This window comes from Podarcis bocagei (assembly GCF_964188305.1).
Source record: "Podarcis bocagei genome assembly, chromosome: 13".
NCBI classification, from domain to species: domain Eukaryota; kingdom Metazoa; phylum Chordata; class Lepidosauria; order Squamata; family Lacertidae; genus Podarcis; species Podarcis bocagei.
Window position 1 is genome coordinate 30,600,536 of NC_138138.1, and position 20,893 is coordinate 30,621,428.

The 20,893-nt window shown below is 41.9% G+C and overlaps 4 protein-coding genes across 4 annotated transcripts in view; all 4 read left to right on the top strand.

The window, feature by feature from the left end:
* The window catches only part of LOC308571684 (vomeronasal type-2 receptor 26-like), a gene marked incomplete at both ends in the record, with an annotated part of 363,060 nt that overhangs the window by 117,959 nt on the left and 224,208 nt on the right, over positions 1–20,893 (top strand). The gene's annotated exons all lie outside the window — the stretch shown is intronic.
* On the top strand, positions 4,240–5,253 carry LOC308570641 (olfactory receptor 2AP1-like; the record flags this gene model as incomplete). The annotated part of the gene is made up of 1 exon (XM_081165555.1): positions 4,240–5,253. The coding sequence occupies one exon, from the start codon at positions 4,240–4,242 to the stop codon at positions 5,251–5,253; it is 1,014 nt and encodes a 337-aa protein (XP_081021681.1).
* On the top strand, positions 14,640–15,653 carry LOC308570642 (olfactory receptor 2AP1-like; the record flags this gene model as incomplete). The annotated part of the gene is made up of 1 exon (XM_081165556.1): positions 14,640–15,653. One exon carries the CDS (start codon positions 14,640–14,642, stop codon positions 15,651–15,653), a length of 1,014 nt encoding a protein of 337 aa, XP_081021682.1.
* Positions 19,831–20,844, top strand: LOC308570643 (olfactory receptor 2AP1-like; the record flags this gene model as incomplete). The annotated part of the gene is made up of 1 exon (XM_081165557.1): positions 19,831–20,844. One exon carries the CDS (start codon positions 19,831–19,833, stop codon positions 20,842–20,844), a length of 1,014 nt encoding a protein of 337 aa, XP_081021683.1.

Here is a 20,893-nt window from a genome sequence, read left to right on the forward strand (position 1 = left end):
AAAAGAACAATCTGGGATGCAAGTAAAGCTGTAATGAGAGGGTTTCTGATACAACAGAATACAATAAAGAGAAAATTTTGGAATGGAAAAAAGGAAAAAATTTTAGAGAAAATAAGTGAAGGAGAGAAAAAGTTGAGAATCAAACCGAAGTCAAAAGAGGTGCTAAGAGAGATCAAATTCCATCAAGCACAATATTCGAAACTGATCAATCAAGAGATTGAGTGGAAAATTAAACAAATGAAGCAGAGATCGTTTGAATCAGCAAATAAATGTGGAAAATTGCTAGCTTGGCAGTTGAAAAAAAGACAAAAGTTAAATACGGTTACAAACTTGGAGATTCAAGGAAAAATAGTTCAGAAACCAGAAGAAATAAGAAAGTGCTTCCACAGATACTTCAAAGAGCTTTACGCACAGGGGCCTCAGAAAGAACTGGAAATAGATCAATTTTTGAGGATAAATGGACTACCTAAAATAAGCCAAGATAAAAGATCAATCCTTAACAGCAAAATAACTCAACAGGAAATTGAAGGTGCCATCCAGAACATGCAGCTGGGCAAATCTCCAGGCCCGGATGGACTTACCTCCAAATATTATAAGACTTTGAAGGACTTCTTGATACAACCGTTGTTGGAGGTTTGTAACCAGATCATGGAGGGGAGAAAGGCACCGGAAACGTGGAAAGAAGCATTCATCACATTGATTCCCAAGTCAGAAAGGGAAAAGACTCAGCTTAAGAACTACCGTCCCATCTCACTCCTGAATGTGGATTACAAAATATTTGCAGACATTTTAGCAAATAGACTTAAAAATGTACTAAATGAAGTAATTCACAAGGACCAAGCAGGCTTTCTCCCTGGTAGACATATGTCTGACAACACCAGGAACATTATTGATATATTGGAGTTGTTGCGAATTAGAAACACAAGGGCTGCTTTAATCTTTATTGATGCGGAGAAAGCATTTGACAACATTTCTTGGATGTTTATGAAGAAAAACTTGAAAGGGATGGGAGTGGGACGGGGGTTTGAAAATGGATTAGAAGCAATCTATTCAGAACAAAAAGCCAAACTGATAGTGAACAATGTGGTATCTGAGGAACTCCAAATTGAAAAAGGGACACGACAGGGGTGCCCTTTATCCCCTCTGTTATTTATTTCTGTTCTGGAGGTATTGCTGAATATGATCAGGGAGGACCAGTTGGTGCAGGGTATAGTGGTCGGAGCGAAACAATACAAACTGAAAGCTTTTGCAGATGACCTAGTCATTACAGTACAGGAGCCAGAATCTAGCACAAAAAGAGTTCTTGAACTTATTTTGGAGTTTGGTCGGGTGGCAGGATTCAAGCTAAACAAACAAAAAACTAAGGTTTTGGCCAAAAATTTGACGCCTACAGAGATAGAGGGGTACCAGAAAGAGACAGAGCTAAGTGTGGTTAAAAAAGTGAAATACCTGGGGGTATCTTTGTCCACCAAAAACTTAAATCTATTCAAAGATAATTATGAAAAATGTTGGTCGGAGATCAAAAAAGACTTGGATATTTGGTCAAGATTGAAACTTACCTTGTCAGGCCGAATCGCAGCTATAAAGATGTGTGTTTTGCCAAAAATGTTATTTTTATTTCAAACCCTCCAGGTCGTGGACAGAATGGAATGTTTTGGAAAATGGCAGAAGGATATCTCTAAGTTTGTCTGGCAGGGCAAAAAGCCCCGAATTAAATTCAAAATACTAACTGACTCAAAAGAAAGAGGGGGGTTTGCCCTGCCGGATTTAAGGTTGTACTATGAGGCTGCAGCCTTCTGCTGGCTGAAGGATTGGTTTCTGTTGGAAAACACCGATGTCCTAGATCTGGAAGGGTTTGACAATGTTTATGGTTGGCATGCATACTTGTGGTATGACAAGGCGAAGGTTCATAAACTGTTTAAAAACCATATTGTCAGAAAATCAATTTTTGCCGTCTGGATGAAGTATAAGGACTTATTAGAAAGCAAGACCCCGAGGTGGTTATCACCAGTGGAAGCCAAGATCTCTAAAAAAAGGCCCAATATGGAGGCCTACTGGCCAAAATATTGGGAATTGATTGAAAGAGTTGGAGATAATTGGAAGCTCCAAAGCCAGGACAAACTAAAAAACAAGGTGCGAGATTGGTTACATTATGCTCAAATTCAAGAGGTATTTAAAATGGATAAAAAAGTGGGTTTCCAGTTGGAGAAATCGAAACTGGAGACGGAGTTACTAGAACCAAAGACTAAGGTACTTTCGAGGATGTATGACTTGCTGCTTAAATGGAACACACAGGATGAGACAGTTAAATCTGCTATGATAAAATGGGCACAGGATGTAGGACACAACATTATGTCTGAGGACTGGGAAAGGTTATGGAACACCGGTATGAAATTCACGGCATGTAGTGCCTTGAAAGAGAACATTATGAAAATGGTATACCGGTGGTACATGACCCCAGTCAAGTTGGCTAAAATATATCATCTTTCTGATAATAAGTGTTGGAAATGCAAGGAGGCAGAAGGGACATTCTTTCACCTCTGGTGGACCTGCCCGAAAGTAAAGGCCTTTTGGGAAATGATACATAATGAGCTGAAAAAGGTATTCAGATATACCTTTTCTAAGAAACCAGAGGCCTTTCTTCTGGGCATGGTGGACCGGAAGGTGCCAAAGAAGGACAGAACCTTGTTTATGTATGCAACCACAGCAGCTAGGATTCTTATCGCAAAGTTCTGGAAGACACCAGATTTACCCACACTGGAGGACTGGCAGACGCAGCTGATGGACTACATGGAGCTGGCAGAAATGACTGGCAGAATTCGAGATCTGAGCGAAGAAACAATGGAGGAGGACTGGAAAAAATTTAAGGACTATTTGCAAAAACATTATAAGTTGTTTGAATGTTAAGATTGCGCACGATTAAGAAACGTTATGCTTCTGCAATTTATTTTAAGTAAATGATAAAGTAAGTATTGATGGAAAAAAACGAGACAAATTAGAAACAAAATATTATGTTTATTAAGAGTGTTAAAACTAAATTACAAATTTTCGAAATTGGTAACATAATAAATTTAAAGGTATAATAAGATGGGAAACAAGATAACAAATTGCTGAACTGGTTAGAATAATGAATGCAATGCTGAGAGGATGCGAGGAGGTCCAAAAATGAGCCGTCGAAGGACGTTATGAAAGTATCTTAACTTTTTCTTCTTTCTCTTTACTTTTCTTCATATGTAAAAAAAAATGTTTCTTGCATGTTGCTGTGTAAACAAATCCGTTAACCTATGGAAAGAAACGCAATAAAAAATTTTATAAAAAAAAAAAAAGAACTTTGCTTCAGGATGAGAACAGAAATCGTGCAGTGGTGGTGCAGCGGCAGAAGGAGGCCCCATTAGCTAAAGTGGTGCTTCAGGTTAAGAACAGTTTCAGGTTAAGAACAGACCTCCAGAATGAATTAAGTTCTTAACCTGAGGTACCACTGTACTTTTTAAGTGACCAAATCAACAGCATGTATTCATGCTGTTCTTATAACTCCATAAGTAAAAGAGCTAGGGCTTTATTTCCCATAATAAAATCTGAACCATTAAAGAACATTTCTAAGAAAGTAAGTCCCCAAAGTGCCCCACATCTGTGACTAGGGATGCATGATCCCCATGTGAGTTTGGTCTAGCTTTCAAGCTAATGTTCCCTCTCTGACAATTAGTCCCTATATATCAATATGTTTACCTTTGATTTCTAATAATATATAACAACCAGCTAGAGGCTTCCTCTTTCTGATAAAGCCTGAAATGAGAAACATGCCATGGGATGCTAAAATAAATAAAGCAGCTATGGAGAAAGAAACTTCCAATCAAGTCTGTGAAGATGGGGATAGAAGAAAACAAATTATCCAACCTGCTCCTAAGAACAGCATCTCAGAAATTGCACTCAATACAAAAATCAGCTCCTCATCCATTCATGATAAAGGTATTTGCATTCAGTGCTAATTATGTATCTGCAGGAACTAAAACTTTGTAATAAAAGTGTGGTTGTCAATTCCTCACTGTATTCAGTAGTAAGAAGTATCTGGTAACACTGAATGCTTTCCGTTTTCTTTGGTTGAGAGACCACTGAAGACTAGATTATATTGCTCTCCCTTCTATTTCTTCACTCAGTGGTACTTAACTATTGTATAATGGCTATCACTTTCATATCACTTTCCAATTATCTTTCGGAATATAGCATTTGATGACAACCACAATGCAGAGAAACCTGAGTGAAGTCACAGAGTTCATCCTTCTGGGATTTGGGAATCTCCCTCATCTGCACATCTTTCTATTCCTTGTTTTTCTAGGGATCTACATTTTGACAATTGCTTTCAATATCCTCATGGTCTTTCTCATAGTGACTGATCATCATCTGCACACACCTATGTACTTCTTCCTGGGGAATCTGTCTTTTTTGGAAGCAGTCTACAGCTCAGCCTCTCTGCCCAAGATGCTGGCCAGTCTCCTGACAGGAGACAAAGCCATCTCTGTTAAAGGATGTCAAATACAATTTTTTGTTGTTGCTCTCCTGATTGGTACAGAATGTTATCTGCTCTCTGTGATGTCTTATGATCGTTTCTTAGCCATATGCAAACCCCTATATTATGCAACTCTTATGAATGGTAAGCTGTGTATCCAGCTGGCCAGTTGCTCTTGGATCAACAGCCTTGTGTTGGTCACCATATGTTTGGTCTTGATGTGGCAACTACATTATTGTGGTTCAAATGAAATTGATAATTTATTTTGTGAAGCTCTTTCATTAGTTAAAATCTCATGCAGTGACACCAGCCTTGTGAAATATGTCATTCTAGTCCTGGCTTTTGTGTTCAGTTTTCCTCCTTTTCTTTTGACCCTTATCTCCTACATATATATTATTGCTGCCATTTTAAAAATCCCATCCACCACTGGGAAGCAGAAGGCCTTTTCCACCTGTTCTTCTCATGTGATTGTTGTTTCTATCTTCTATGGGTCAATATTCATTACATACTTCACACCAAAAAATGAAACAATGAGAGACCTTAACAAAATCTTTCCACTACTTTGCATGGTCCTCCCTCCTTTAATTAACCCCCTCATATATAGCCTGAGAAATAAAGATGTCAAAGAGGCTCTGAGAAAGGTTGCTGGAAAATTTTGGAAGGGAAATTCGTGCCTCTTGTTTCCAAATACTGATGGCTCCTTTCTTCTAAGAAATAAAGCTGTATGGGTGTGGAGGATAAATGTATGATTGTTCAGACTCTGATTTTTAATCATGTCTATGCAGAAGTCCGTTGTATTTAATTCAATGGGGTTACTCCCAAATAAACAGAATTTAGATTACTGCCTTAGCTATATAAACCCTCACCCATATCATTATCATGTCAGAGCATGAAATTATAGAAATTAGTTGAGTGGTGAAGGCATGGAAGTTGAAAACATTATAATACGTTTTTGCTTGAAAGTTAAGTTTCAAGCATCTGTTTCAGTGTAACTTTTTCCTATGGCTATATATATATTTAAGAAATTAGCACAGAGGGTTAATCAGGGAAGTGGGACTTTGCTTGTTCTTGGTGTCTCTTCAGATGTCGATACTAGTGATGAAGGTATCCTTCTGGAATGACTCCGAGTAATTGTAATGGGAGACACTGTGTTGCAGTGGTTTCAGTGCTACTTCTGAAGAGTAGCATTGACAGATTGTTTTTCCAGAGGTTCTCTACAATGCAACTGAATATCTACCCTATCAGCATATAGCACGTCTGATCAGAACCTGCACTGCTTCCCAATTTGCTACCAGCCCTACTTCAAGGTATAGTTACATAAAGCTTGGGATAAATTGAACTGTGACATCACCTTACTCCATCTATGCCCACTTAACTGCATCAGTTTGTGGAACTGGGATTGCTAAAGATGCATCATAAGACTCATGCACACTTTTGCACTCTCTCCTTATTTACTTAAGGCAGGTGCCTTCACTGTACTCTTTTTTTTGGCACCTGCCAAAAACATTTTCCTTTAGGCTAATGTATCCAGGCATGTGGAATATTGACATGTATTTTAATTTGGATTTTAGCATACTGCCGCTCTTATTTTTTTTTTTTAAAAAAGCTTTAAATAGTTATCTGTTTTTACTGATAATTTTTGTTTTCATTCTTGCTGAAAACTACTTTGAGATTTTTATCCAATCCAGCAATAAAGACATCTTTTGAAATAAATGAATAAAGTGAAATAAATCCTATGGATGTCTAGGGATGAATGGATCTGTCAATTTGACTTCTCTCATATCCTTATCACTTCCCATGGTTCAGTTGTAGATATCTGGCAGTTGTGGTTTCTCTTCTTTTCTCATTTCCCCAGAATCTTAAATTCAGTTCTCCATACCTATAGCAATTTTTTGTGGGGGGGAGGGGCAAATTAATCCTAAAGGAAGCATTTTGATGCAAATTTCTCCAGAGACACGTATTTCTGTATGTGAATATACATGTTTTTTCAAGCATTTCCCCCTAATGCATTCTGTATGTTATTTTCCCCAAAATGCAACTTATCTCAGTGCATGCAGTTCTGTACAAATTACTTGGCTGGAGAACTGCATTGCAAAATTCAGAGAAGAGTGAATTCAAAAGGATGACTGTGTGTTGGTTCACATACTTTTCTAGGTTTCAGCTACAAGTTGGTCTGGATCAATGATCACAGTTCAGTGCACTAGGCATGTCAAGTACATGGAGAACTAAATAAGATGTTGAAAATATCAGTAACAAATAAACCAGAGACATATCTCCTGGGACTGATAGATGAAGAGATACCACGTTGGGGGGGGGGGGGAGGTTTCCTATATGCAAGTACAGCTGCTAGAATAATGTTTGCTGCTAGGTGGAAATCACAAACTATACCCACAAAGGAGGATTGGATTTGTAAACTAAATGAATATTTAATTTTGGCAAGATTAACTGCTATAATAAGAAATCAGTCAAATCAAAAATTAAAAAAGGAGTGGAAATGTTTTGATGAATATATGACAAAATATTGCTCAAAAATATATATGCTAATATGCATAGATTAAAAGGTGAAGTAGCGGATGGAAGAAAAATTAGTAAGGAAAGATAATAAGAATATATAGATGACTTGAGAAGACTATAGAATGCAAAGATTATTGTAAATTGTATAATGTGGAGGAAATGAAGTGGGGGCGGAGGGAAGTGGGCGAAGGGAGAAAAGAATAATATGATGGATTGAGGAAATATAAATGTAAATGTATGGGGGGCATGGGGAGAAATGGTGTTGGCTTTGGTACATCTGTATTGTACTGTAATATGTGAAAACAAATAACTAACTAACTAAATAAATAAAATAAAATAAAAACAAATAAATAATTCCCTTTTCCTTTTAAAGTAATGAGTGCAAAAATATGATTTTTGAAGGCAAAAGGGAGGATGCAGAGCAGTGGAGGAAAGGTAAGCAGAATGAAAAATATGTGCCACCCAAGGCCAACTCACACGAATAAAGTAATACAGTAGCAATTTAGAGACAAACTAAATATAGAATTCTATGATTCTATGATTCTAAATATGTTCTTGGTATAATTATATACCCAGAACATTATATACCCAGAACTTGCTTAATTAGTCTCTCAGGTGCTACTGGACAATCTTTTTATATATTTCGACTGCGTCAGAGCAACTTAGCTACCTACCTGGAAGTTATACCAGTTACACTCTAATAGTCTTACAGTTTAAGTCACCAAATCAACAGCATATTGTATGCATGCAGAGCTAGGGCTTTGTTTCCCTTAATAAAATCTGAATATCTGTAGTGGTTAGGAGTTACTCGTGCATAATCCTGCTCCGTTTGAGCATCGGATTGCCTGGTTAAACCCTCCGGACTACGCAGCCCATATTTGCATGGCTGCCCTTAGTCACTCGTAGAATCTGTCTGTGGGCGTTTCTTAAAGCGTTGCCAACATAAGAGTTGTTTGATGCCCAATCGCCGCCGCCTCTCACTGCGCGGGAGTCTCCTGTGCAGGGTGGGCGTGGGCAGAGGGGTGCTTGGGCTCTCCTCGCTAACTTCCAACGAAGAGTCCTGGAGCCCCTGCACCTCCCTGTCCCGTTGCTCTCCTGGATCCCTGGTGTTACACTCATTCTCTTCCCCTTCTTCCCGGCTGAGTCTCCCTCTAGCGCTTGGACCTTCACCTGCAGAATCAGAGACCCTCTCCTTCTCCCATGCCTCTGATGGCAGTTCCCTGACATCCACCTCCCTCCCAGGGCCCCCTTCACTCCCCCTCCGACCCGGGGGCTCTATTGCGGCCTCTTCTCTGGTCGGTGAGCCAAGGAAACCCCGGAAAGAGCTGTCCTCCTCATCTGTGGGTGTGAACACCTCTTCCCACCTGCCAAGGTTCCCACCCAAGGAATGACTCTCCCAATCCGATTCTTCTTCGGATTCTGAAAACCCTTTGAAACTCTCTTCCTCCTCTGTGGTGCCGAACTGTTCTTCCCAGAATCGCCCTAAGGGCTTGGGTTTATCTGGGAACCGTCGGTGGAACACTTCCACCATATGCTCGTCACCAACTGCCTCTGCTGGCACCCACGTGTTTTCCGACCAGGGCTCTCCTTCCCACGCCACCAAGTACTGCACCTGCCACCCTCACCACCTTGAATCCTCTATCTCTGCGGCTGAGCTCTGGTGTTCCCTCTCCTCTACCTGTGGTTGTGGCAAGACTTCTACCTCCCGCCCCCCGAATTCCCGCCCCTCTCTGTGTGGTGAGAGCAAGGACCTGTGAAACACGGGGTGCATTTTCATGTTGTTGGGCAACCTGAGCTTGAACGCCACTGGGTTTATCTGTTGTATAACTTTGAACGGGCCCAGTCTTCTAGGCTGCAACTTCTTGCACCCTCCCTTAAAGGGTAACCCTTGAGTGGACAACCACACGTGATCCCCCACCCTAATGGTTTCCCCTTCCCTCCGGTGTTTATCTGCTTGCTTCTTGTAACTGGCTTTGGCCCTTTCTAGGTTCATCTTGAGCTGTTGATGTAACGCTTCCATTTCTTCCACAAACTGTTCAGCTGCAGGCACACTCCAGCTCTGTTCCTCATTGCCCGGGAATGCCCTGGGATGACACCCATAATTGGCCAAGAAGGGGCTCATACCGGTGGACACATGTTCAGCATTATTGTACGCAAATTCTGCTAGCGCTAGTTTCTCCACCCAATCATTCTGCCTTTCGCTAACCTAGCAGCGTAAGTATTGCTGGAGTACACTGTTTGCCCTTTCCGCCTGCCCATTGGTTTCTGGGTGTCTCGCTGTCGAGAAGCTGACCTCGACTTGCAGTAGGCTCATGAGCTTCCTCCAGAACCGGGAAGTAAATTGTTTTCCGCGGTCAGATAAAACCCTCAAGGGGGCGCCATGCAGCCTGAAAATGTGTTCTACAAACAACCGTGCCGTTTCTTCCACCGTCACCGCATGGGAGCAGGCGATAAAGTGGCACATTTTGGTTAGCAAGTCGACTACTACCATCACTGCTGTTTTTCCCCTCGATTTGGGCAAATCCGTCATGAAATCAATTGACACCACCTCCCAGGGTTTGTTTGGCGTGGGTAAGGGTTCCAGCAAACCTGCTGGCATCGTGTGTTCCCCTTTGGCCCTCTGGCAGCGGTCACACCCTCTTACATATTCGCGTACATCTTCCATCACCCGTGGCCACCAAAATTGTCGGGTCACCAGCATCATGGTTTTGTGTTGCCCAAAATGCCCCGCTGTGGGGGTGTCATGTAGTTGTTTGAGTACCCTTCTTCTTAGAGCCTCCCCCGGTACGTACATCGCCCCCCTGTAGTACAACACCCATTCCTTCTCTTCAAACCCCTCTGGTGCTCCCCTCCCCTCTTGGAGTTCCCTGATTTTGGTCCGGGCGAATTCATCGTCCCTGGTTAGTCCTGCCAGTTCTCTCGTGCCCACTAGAGTACCCCCACACACCCATCAGTCCTCAGGTATGATGTGGCGGGTCTCTGGCGGCCCCTCTCCTTCGAAGTATTCTGGTTTCCGTGAGAGAGCGTCTGCTCTCACGTTCTGCTCGCCGGGCACATACTGGATTTCGAAGGAAAACTTGGAAAACTCCTGCGCCCAGCGAATCTGTCTCTGGTTGAGCACCCGTGCTGTCCGCCAATATTCCAAGTTCTTGTGATCTGTGCAGACCTGGATCTTATGCTGCGCCCCTATCAGCAAATGGCGCCACCGACGAAAGGCGGCGTAAATTGCTAGCAATTCTCGGTCGTACACGGTGTAGTTTTGTTCCGACTTGCTCAGCTTCCTCGAGAAAAAGGTGCACAGTTTCCATTCTTGCTGGTTCAGTCCTGGCTGCAACAGAACCACCCCGATGGCTCTGTCTGACGCGTCCGTCTCCACCCTCATTGGTTTCTCCAAATCCACATGTAGTAATTGTTCCTCCGACGCGAATGCCTTCTTCAATCTTTCAAAGGATTGCTGGGCTTCCTCCGTCCACACAAACTTTCTTTTACTACTGAGACAGTCCGTGATTGGGGCCGTCAAGTGTGCGAAGTTCTTTATGAACTTCCTGTAGAAATTGCCAAAACCTAGGAACCTCTGCACATCCTTTCGTGTCTTTGGGGTCTTCCACTCCAATACTGCTTGCACCTTGCTTGGGTCCATTGCTAAGCCTTTGTCAGATAACTTGTACCCCAGGAACTCCACCTCTCGAGCATGAAACTGACATTTCTCTAGCTTGACCCACAACTGGTGTTTCTGCAAACGTTGTAGCACTTCCCTGACATCTCTCACATGTTGCTCCTCATTTTCTGAATAAATCAAGACGTCGTCCAGGAATGCTACACAGTTCTTGTAAAGCAGAGACCCCAACACGTGGTGCATGAACGCTTGAAAACAGGCGGAGCCTGACTGTAATCCGAAAGGCATAACGAGATATTCAAAAGCCCCCAGTGGTGTGAACATGGTGGTCTTCCATTCATCCCCCTCTCTCATCCGGATTAAGTTGTAAGCCCCCCTCAGATCCAGCTTGGTGAAAATCTTTCCCTTCCTCACTCTCGTTAGAATGTCATCAATTCTGGGCATGGGGAAAGTCACAGGTTCTGACACCAAATTTACCCCCCTAAAGTCCACGACCAGTCTCGGTTTATCAGTGTCCTTTTTGTCCACAAAAAATACTGGACTGCCCCCCACTGCCTTTGACTCTCTTATAAACCCTCTCTTTAGGTTCTTGTCGATAAAGTCCCGTAACTCCTTCATCTCTCTGTCTGACATGGCATACAGCTTACCCACCGGCAGCTGCGCCCCAGGGAGCAAATTGATCTGGCAATCAAACGGCCTGTGGGGTGGCAGTCTATCTGCCTCCTTTTCACTAAAAACCTCCTTCAGATGGGCATATTGCGGTGGCACCTTCCCTTTCCCCTCCACTGCAGTGCTTGCCACTCTGGCTACGCTCATCCTTGGCGTTTCCCCTCCTAGGCAGTGCTGCAGGCAGTAGTCAGACCCAAAGCTGACGGTCCTCTGATGCCACGCCACCATCGGATCATGTTGCGCTAACCAGCTCATCCCTAATATTATTGGGGGACCCGCTAATGAGGCAACGTGGAAGGCGATTGTCTCTGAGTGCCTAGACACTCTCATTCTCATCGGTGGGGTCTGGTGCGCAACTTCCCCCCCAATCAGTTCCCTCCCATCAATGGTGGTGACTTGCAGAGGTGCATCCAGAGGTAGCAGGTGAAGCTGATGCTCTAAGGCAAAGTCCCTGCTAAAAAAATTGCATGAGCTTCCTGAGTCCAGCATACCTTGAACCTTCACTGGGTGCCCATTTGGGAGTTCAAGCACCACCTCAATGGCAATTGCTGCTCTTGGAGAATCTGGTTTGGGCACATTTATTGGTTGTGGGCTCGGCTACTGTGCCCGCTGATTGGCAGCCAAGCGTTTCCGTTTCCCTGCTCCGGAGTTTGGGGTTCCTCCTCCTCGCCCCCCACAGCCCCCACCATTCCTTGCCAGGCCTTTCTTTGTGGGCAGACTCTGGCAAAATGTCCTGGCTTTTGGCAAAGGAAACATTTCTTGGTCGTTTTTACATCCTTTCCCTCCTTTTTGCGACTCTCGCTGGCGTTTGAAACTTCCTGGGCGTGCGCGCCGCCTATTTCCATTGGCTCCGCCAGCGGGGAAGGCTGCCTAGGCATTCTAGGAATGCGGTAGTCATGACAACGCTGCTCTCTCCCTTCCCGCCTCTCTTGAGCCCGTGCTTCCTGTCTTACTCCAATCGCAAGGGCTGCCTTGGTCAGCTGGTCCATAGACTGTGGGCGGGGTGCACGCGAAAGCTCATCTTTGACCGTTGGTGACAACCCCTCCTCAAATAGCATTTGTATGGGTTCCGAGTCCAGCTGCCACCCCAGACGATGAACAATCATGGCAAAACGTGACCAATAGTCTCTAACTGACCCTTCTCCCTGCTTACAGCTTAGCAGTTCCCATTTAGTCACACTCTGTTGCACATCGCTACTGAACATAACGTCCATCGCCTGAAAGAATTTCGATAGATCCTCCATGGCGTCATTCTGCGTCACCATGAGCGGTTGGATCCACTCTCTCGCCCCGTCCTGCAAGTGCCCCACAATATAAGCAACTTTGGCTGCGTCATTTTCAAAATCATCTTTCTGCAGCTTCAAGGCATATTCTATTTCTGTTCTAAACGCCCCATACTCTTGGGGCTTTCCCCCAAACTTGTGCACCAGTCCCGGTACCTTCCTTGCTATGGGGGTGGGTTTCCCCTGAGCATCCAGCGACCGTCGTTCTTCCAGCCTCGCTGTCAGGATGGCTATGTGCGCTTCCAAATCGCGGTTTCTCTCCTCCAGCGATTGGCCTCCAGCCGCCCCTCCCGTGGCTCCTGCTCCTCCGGTCTTACTCATGATGCCCCCTTCTGCTTGTTGCGCATGAGCAAGTTTCAGGGACAGACAGATTGCTGTAGTGGTTAGGAGTTACTCGTGCATAACCCGGTTCCGTTTGAGCATCGGATTGCCTGGTTAAACCCTCCGGACTACGCAGCCCATATTTGCGTGGCTGCCCTTAGTCATTCGTAGAATCTGTCTGTGGGCGTTTCTTAAAGCGTTGCCAACATAAGAGTTGTTTGACGCCCAATCGTTTCCTCCACTCCCTGCGCGGGAGTCTCCTGCGCAGGGTGGGCGTGGGCAGAGGGGTGCTTGGGCTCTCCTCGCTAACTTCCAATGAAGAGTCCTGGAGCCCCTGCACCTCCTTGTCCCGTTGCTCTCCTGGATCCCTGGTGTTACACTCATTCTCTTCCCCTTCTTCCCGGCTGAGTCTCCCTCTAGCGCTTGGACCTTCCCCTGCAGAATCAGAGACCCTCTCCTTCTCGCGTGCCTCTGATGGCAGTTCCCTGACAATATCCATTAAAGAACATTTCTAAGAATGGAAGTCCCCAGTGTGCCCCACATCTGTGACTAGGGATACATGATCCCCATGTGAGTTTGGTCTAGATTTCAAGCTAATGTTCCCTCTCTGACAATTAGTCCCTATCTCTCAATATGTTTACCTTTGATTTCTAATAATATATAATAACCAGCTAGAGGCATTCTCTTTCTGATATGCCTGAGAGGAGAAACATGCCATGGGATACTAAAATAAATAAAGCATCGATGGAGAAAGAAACTTCCAATCAAGTCTGTGAGGATGAGGATAGAAGAAAACAGACTATGCAACTTGCTCCTAAGAACAGCATCTCAGAAATTGCACTCAATACAAACTTCAGCTCCTCATCCATTCATAATAAAGGTATTTGCATTCAGTGCTAATTATCTGCAGGAACTAAAGCTTTGTAATAAATGTGTGATTGTCACTTTGTTCTGAAGTAAGAAATATGTCACTGCACTGAATACTTTCTGCTTCTTTGGTTGAGAGACCACTGAAGACTGCTGGGGTTGGCTCTTAGGTCCCATTGAAATCCATAGGTTAATTTAGTTATGGGAACCAAATGCAATTCACTCTTGGTGCATTTCTCCCTTAAGTCCTGAGTTTGAGCATCTTCAAAACAGATGACACCTTTGGTAAAGGCTGTTCTCCAAATGGAGAACTCACAGGACAGTGTTTCACAGTTGTCAGTGTTTATACTACATTTTTTTTAGATTTGCCCTGAGAGAGCCTTTCAACCACTTTTGTTGACCATCAGTATTACATTTACCATTTTAAAGTTCAGAGTAGAGTAGTTGCTTTGGAAGACAATAATCAGGCATCCGCACAACATGACCAGTCCAACAAAGTTTATGTTAAAGAATCATTACTTCAACACTGGTGACCTTTGCTTCTTCCAGTACATTGGCCAAAAAATCAAATATCCTTTATTAGGCATAGCAAACCACACATTATCAAACAGACACCGTATACAAATGGTGCAAAATACGAGCTCAGCATAACAAGGTTTGTCCCCGTCAGATCTCTAACTCCAGAGAAAATCAATTTGCATAAATAATATAGGTGATGTGCATTTTTTCCCCCAGAGACACCGTTGATGGAATCTTTCTCCCTTCCATTTCTTCACTCAGTGGTACTTAACTATTGTAAAATGGCTATCACTTTCATATCACTTTCCCATTATCTTTCAGAATGTAGCATTTGATGTCAACCACAATGCAGAGAAACCTGAGTGAAATCACAGAGTTCATCCTTCTGGGATTTGGGAATCTCCCTCATCTGCACATCTTTCTGTTCCTTATTTTTCTAGGGATCTACATTTTGACAATTGCTTTCAATATCCTCATGGTCTTTCTCATAGTGACTGATCAACATCTGCACACACCTATGTACTTCTTCCTGGGGAATCTGTCTTTTTTGGAAGCAGTCTACAGCTCAGCCTCTCTGCCCAAGATGCTGGCCAGTCTCCTGACAGGAGACAAAACCATCTCTGTTAAAGGATGTTACATACAAATTTTTGTTGTTGCTCTCCTGATTGGTACAGAAAGCTATCTGCTCTCTGTGATGTCTTATGATCGTTTCTTAGCCATATGCAAACCCCTATATTATGCAACTCTTATGAATGGTAAACTCTGTATCCAGCTGGCCAGTTGCTCTTGGATCAACAGCCTTGTGTTGGTCACCATATGCTTGGTCTTGATATCACAACTACATTATTGTGGTTCCAATGAAATTGATCATTTCTTCTGTGAATCTCTTTCATTGGTTAAAATCTCATGCAGTGACACCAGCTTTGTGAAATATGTCATTCTAATCCTGGCTTTTGTGTTCAGTTTTCCTCCTTTTCTTTTGACCCTTATCTCCTACATATTTATCATTGCAGCCATTTTAAAAATCCCATCCACCACTGGGAAGCAGAAGGCCTTTTCCACCTGTTCTTCTCACATCATTGTTGTTTCTGTCTTCTATGGGTCAATATTCATTGCATATTTCAAACCAGAAAATGAAACAATGAGAGACCTTAACAAAATCTTTCCACTACTTTACATGGTCCTCCCTCCTTTAATTAACCCCCTCATATATAGCCTGAGAAATAAAGATGTCAAAGAGGCTCTGAGAAAGGTTGCTGGAAAATTTTGGAAGGGAAATTTGTGCCTCTTGGCTCCAAATACTGATGGCTCCTTTCTTCTAAGAAATAAAGCTGTATGGGTGTGGAGGATAAATGTATGATTGTTCAGGCTCTCATTTTTAATCATGTCTATGCAGAAGTCTGTTGTATTTAATTCAATGGGGTTACTCCCAAATAAACAGAATTTAGATTACTGCCTTAGCTATATAAACCCTCACCCATATCATTATCATGTCAGAGCAAGAAATTAAAGAAATTAGTTAGGTGGTGAAGGCATGGAAGTTGAAAACATTATAATACATTTTGCTTGAAAGTTAAGTTTCAAGCATCTGTTTCAGTGTAACTTTTTCCTATGGCTATATATATTTAAGAAATTAGCACAGAGGGTTAATCAGGGAAGTGGGACTTTGCTTGTTCTTCTTAGTGTCTCTTCAGATGTTGATACTAGTGATGAAGGTATCCTTCTGGAATGCCTCCGAGTAATTATATTTGGAGGCATTGTGTTGCAGTGGTTTCAGTGCTACTTCTGAAGAGTAGCATTGATAGATTGTTTTTCCAGAGGTTCTCTACAATGCAACTGAATATCTACCCTATCAGCATATAGCACCTCTGCTCAGAACCTGCACTGCTTGCCAATTTGCTACCAGGCCTACTTCAAGGTGTAGCTACACAAAGCTTGGGATAAATTGAACTGTGACATCACCTTACTCCATCTATGCCCACTTAACTGCATCAGTCTGTGGAACTGGGATTGCTAAAGATGCTTCATAAGCCTCATGTACACTTTTGAACTCTCTGCTTATTTACTTAAAGCAGGTGCCTTCACTGTACTCTTTTTTTGGCACCTGCCAAAAACATTTTCCTTTAGACCAATGTATCCAGGCATGTGGAATATTGATATGTATTTTAATTTGGATTTTAGCATACTGCCGCTCTTATTTTTTAAAAAAGCTTTAAATAGTTATCTGTTTTTACTGATAATTTTAGTTTTCATTCTTGCTGAAAGCCACTTTGAGATTTTTATCCAATCCAGCAATGTCAGGGAATTGGAGGCAGAGGAGGGGGAGAGAAAGGGAACTTACCGAGAGAAACCTCCATTAATTAGTAGCTGTTATTCCTCGGATGAGGAAGTTGATGAAAGGCTGTCAGGAGGCAATGAATCTGAGAGGGGGGAGGCACTTCCGGGGCCAAGCCACTTTTGTCAGAGAGGAAGGAAGGGGGTTGGGCTTAGGAAAAGGATTATGCAGGGGAAAATCGAAAGTTCCCTCAGTCGAGGCAACTGACTCACCATGATGGAGACGTACTCTTAGAGCTCTTGTAAAAAGAGAGAAGAAACCAATAAATCTCTGTAAAAATGGCTGGATTCCCAGACTCTTATCTCTGCTAACACTCACAACTCATTCCTGACAAGCAATAAATACATCTTTTGAAATAAATGAATAAAGTGAAATAAATCCTATGGGTGTCTAGGGATGAACGGATCTGTCAATTTCACTGCTCTCAGATCCTTATCACTTCCCATGTTTCAGTTGTAGATATCTGCCAGTTTTCGTTTCTCTTATTTTCTCATTATCTCCCAATCTTAAATTCATTTCTCCATACCTACAGCAATTTTTTGTGGGGAGGAGGGGCAAATTAATCCTAAAGGAAGCATTTTGATGCAAATTTCTCCAGAGACACACATTTCTGTATGTGAATATACATGTTTTTTCAAGCATTTCCCCCTAATATAATGCATTCTGTATGTTATTTTCCCCAATATGCAACTTATCTCAGTGTATGCAGTTCTGTACAAATTACTTGGCTGGAGAACTGCATTGCAAAATTCAGAGAAGAGTGAATTCAAAAGGATGACTGTGTGTTGGTTCACATACTTTTCTAGGTTTCAGCTACAAGTTGGTCTGGATCAATGATCACAGTTCAGTGCACTAGGCATGTCAAGTACATGAAGAACTAAAGAAGATGTTGAAAATATCAGTAACAAAGAAACCAGAGACATATCTCCTTGGAATGATAGATGAAGAGATAACACGTTGGTGTTTTTTTTTGGGGGGGGGTTCCTATATGCAAGTACAGCTGCTAGAATAGTGATTGCTGCTAGGTGGAAATCACACACCATACCGACAAAGGAGGAATGAATTTGTAAACTAAATGAATATTTAATTTTGTCAAGATTAACTGCTGTAATAAGAAATCAGTCGAATCAAAAATTACAAAAGGAGTGGAAATGTTTTGATGAATATATGGCAAAATATTGCTCAAAAAAGATATGCTAATATGCCTAGATTAAAATGTGAAGTAGTGGATGGAAGAAAAATTAGTAAGGAAAGATAATAAGAATATATAGATGACTTGAGAAGACTGTAGAATGCAAAGATTATTGTAAATTGTAAATTGTAAATTGTATATTGTAAATTGTATAATGTGGAGGAAATGAAGTGGGGGCGGAGGGAAGTGGGAGAAGGGAGAAAAGAATAATATGATGGATTGAGGAGATATAAAGGTAAATGTATGGGGGGATGGGGAGAAATGGTGTTGGCTTTGGTACATTTGTATTGTACTGTAATATGTGAAAACCAATAAATAAATATAATATAAATAAATATAATAATAAATATAAATAAATCCCTTTTCCTTTTAAAGAAATCAGTGCAGAAATATGGTTTTTAAAAGCAAAAGGGAGGATGCAGAGCAGTGGAGAAAAGGTACGCGGAATGAAAAATACATGCCACCCAAGGCCAACTCACACGAATAAAGTAATACCAGTAGCAATTTAGAGACCAACTAAGTATATTCTGGGTATAAGCTTTCATGTGCATGCACATGAAAGCTTATACCCAGAACATGCTTAATTAGTCTCTAAGGTGCTACTGGACAATCTTTTTATATATTTCAACTGCGTCAGAGCAACTTGGCTACCTACCTGAAAGTTATACCAATTGCACTCAAATCGTCTTATATTTTAAGTCACCAAATCAACAGCATATTGTATGCATGCAGAGCTAGGGCTTTGTTTCCGTTAATAAAATCTGAATATTAATTAAAGAACATTTCTAAGAATGGTTGTCCCTAAAGTGCCCCACACCTGTGACTAGGGATGCATGATCCCCATGTGAGTTTGGTCTAGATTTCAAGCTAATCTTCTCTCTCTGACAATTAGTCACTATCTCTTAATATGTTTACCTTTAATTTCTAATAATATATAATATAATAATATATAATAACCAGCTAGAGGCTTCCTCTTTCTGATATGCTTGAGAGGAGAAACATGCCATGGGATGCTAAAATAAATAAAGCATCGATGGAGAAAGAAACTTCCAATCAAGTCTGTGAGGATGAGGATAGAAGAAAACAGACTATGCAACTTACTCCTAAGAACAGCATCTCAGAAATTGCACTCAATACAAATTTCAGCTCCTCATCCATCCATAATAAAGGTATTTGCATTCAGTGCTAATTATCTGCAGGAACTAAAGCTTTGTAATAAATGTGTGATTGTCAATTCCTCACTTTGTTCTGAAGTAAGAAATATGTCACTGCACTGAATACTTTCTGCTTCTTTGGTTGAGAGACCACTGAAGACTGCTGGGGTTGGCTCTTAGGTCCCATTGAAATCCATAGGTTAATTTAGTTATGGGAACCAAATGCAATTCACTCTTGGTGCATTTCTCCCTTAAGTCCTGAGTTTGAGCATTTTCAAAACAGATGACACCTTTGGTAAAGGCAGGACAGTGTTTCACAGTTGTCAGTGTTTATACTACATTTTTTTTTAGATTTGCCCTGAGAGAGCCTTTCAACCACTTTTGTTGACCACCAGTATTACACTTACCATTTTTAAGTTGAGAGTAGAGTAGTTGCTTTGGAAGACAATAATCAGGCATCCGCACAACATGACCAGTCCAACAAAGTTTATGTTGAAGAATCATTACTTCAACACTGGTGACCTTTGCTTCTTCCAGCACATTGGCCAAAAAATCAAATATCCTTTATTAGGCATAGCAAACCACACATTATCAAACAGACACCGTATACAAATGGTGCAAAATACGAGCTCAGCATAACAAGGTTTGTCCCCGTCAGATCTCTAACTCCAGAGAAAATCAATTTGCATAAATAATATAGGTGATGTGCATTTCCCCCCCCCCCAGAGACACCGTGGATGGAATCTTTCTCCCTTCCATTTCTTCACTCAGTGGTACTTAACTATTGTAAAATGGCTATCACTTTCATATCACTTTCCCATTATCTTTCAGAATGTAGCATTTGATGTCAACCACAATGCAGAGAAACCTGAGTGAAGTCACAGAGTTCATCCTTCTGGGATTTGGGAATCTCCCTCATCTGCACATCTTTCTGTTCCTTATTTTTCTAGGGATCTACATTTTGACAATTGCTTTCAATATCCTCATGGTCTTTCTCACAGTGACTGATCATCACCTGCACACACCTATGTACTTCTTCCTGGGGAATTTGTCTTTTTTGGAAGCAGTCTACAGCTCAGCCTCTCTGCCCAAGATGCTGGCCAGTCTCCTGACAGGAGACAAAACCATCTCTGTTAAAGGATGTCACATACAATTTTTTGTTGTTGCTCTCCTGATTGGTACAGAAAGCTATTTGCTCTCTGTAATGTCTTATGATCGTTTCTTAGCCATATGCAAACCCCTATATTATGCAACTCTTATGAATGGTAAACTCTGTATCCAGCTGGTCAGTTGCTCTTGGATGAACAGCTTTGTGTTGGTCACCATATGCTTGGTCTTGATATCACAACTACATTATTGTGGCTCCAATGAAATTGATAATTTTTTGTGTGAATCTCTTTCATTGGTTAAAATCTCATGCAGTGACACCAGCCTTGTGAAATATGTCATTCTAATCCTGGCTTTTGTGTTCAGTTTTCCTCCTTTTCTTTTGACCCTTATCTCCTACATATATATCGTTGCAGCCATTTTAAAAATCCCATCCACCACTGGGAAGCAGAAGGCCTTTTCCACCTGTTCTTCTCACATCATTGTTGTTTCTATCTTCTATGGGTCAATATTCATTGCATATTTCAAACCAGAAAATGAAACAATTAGAGACCTTAACAAAATATTTCCACTACTTTACATGGTCCTCCCTCCTTTAATTAACCCCCTCATATATAGCCTGAGAAATAAAGATGTCAAAGAGGCTCTGAGAAAGGTTGCTGGAAAATTTTGGAAGGGAAATTTGTGCCTCTTGGTTCCAAATACTGATAGCTCGTTTCTTCCAAGAAATAAAGCTGTATGGGTGTGGAGGATAAATGTCTGATTGTTCAGTTTCTGACATTATCATGTGAGAGCAAGAAACTAGTTGCGTG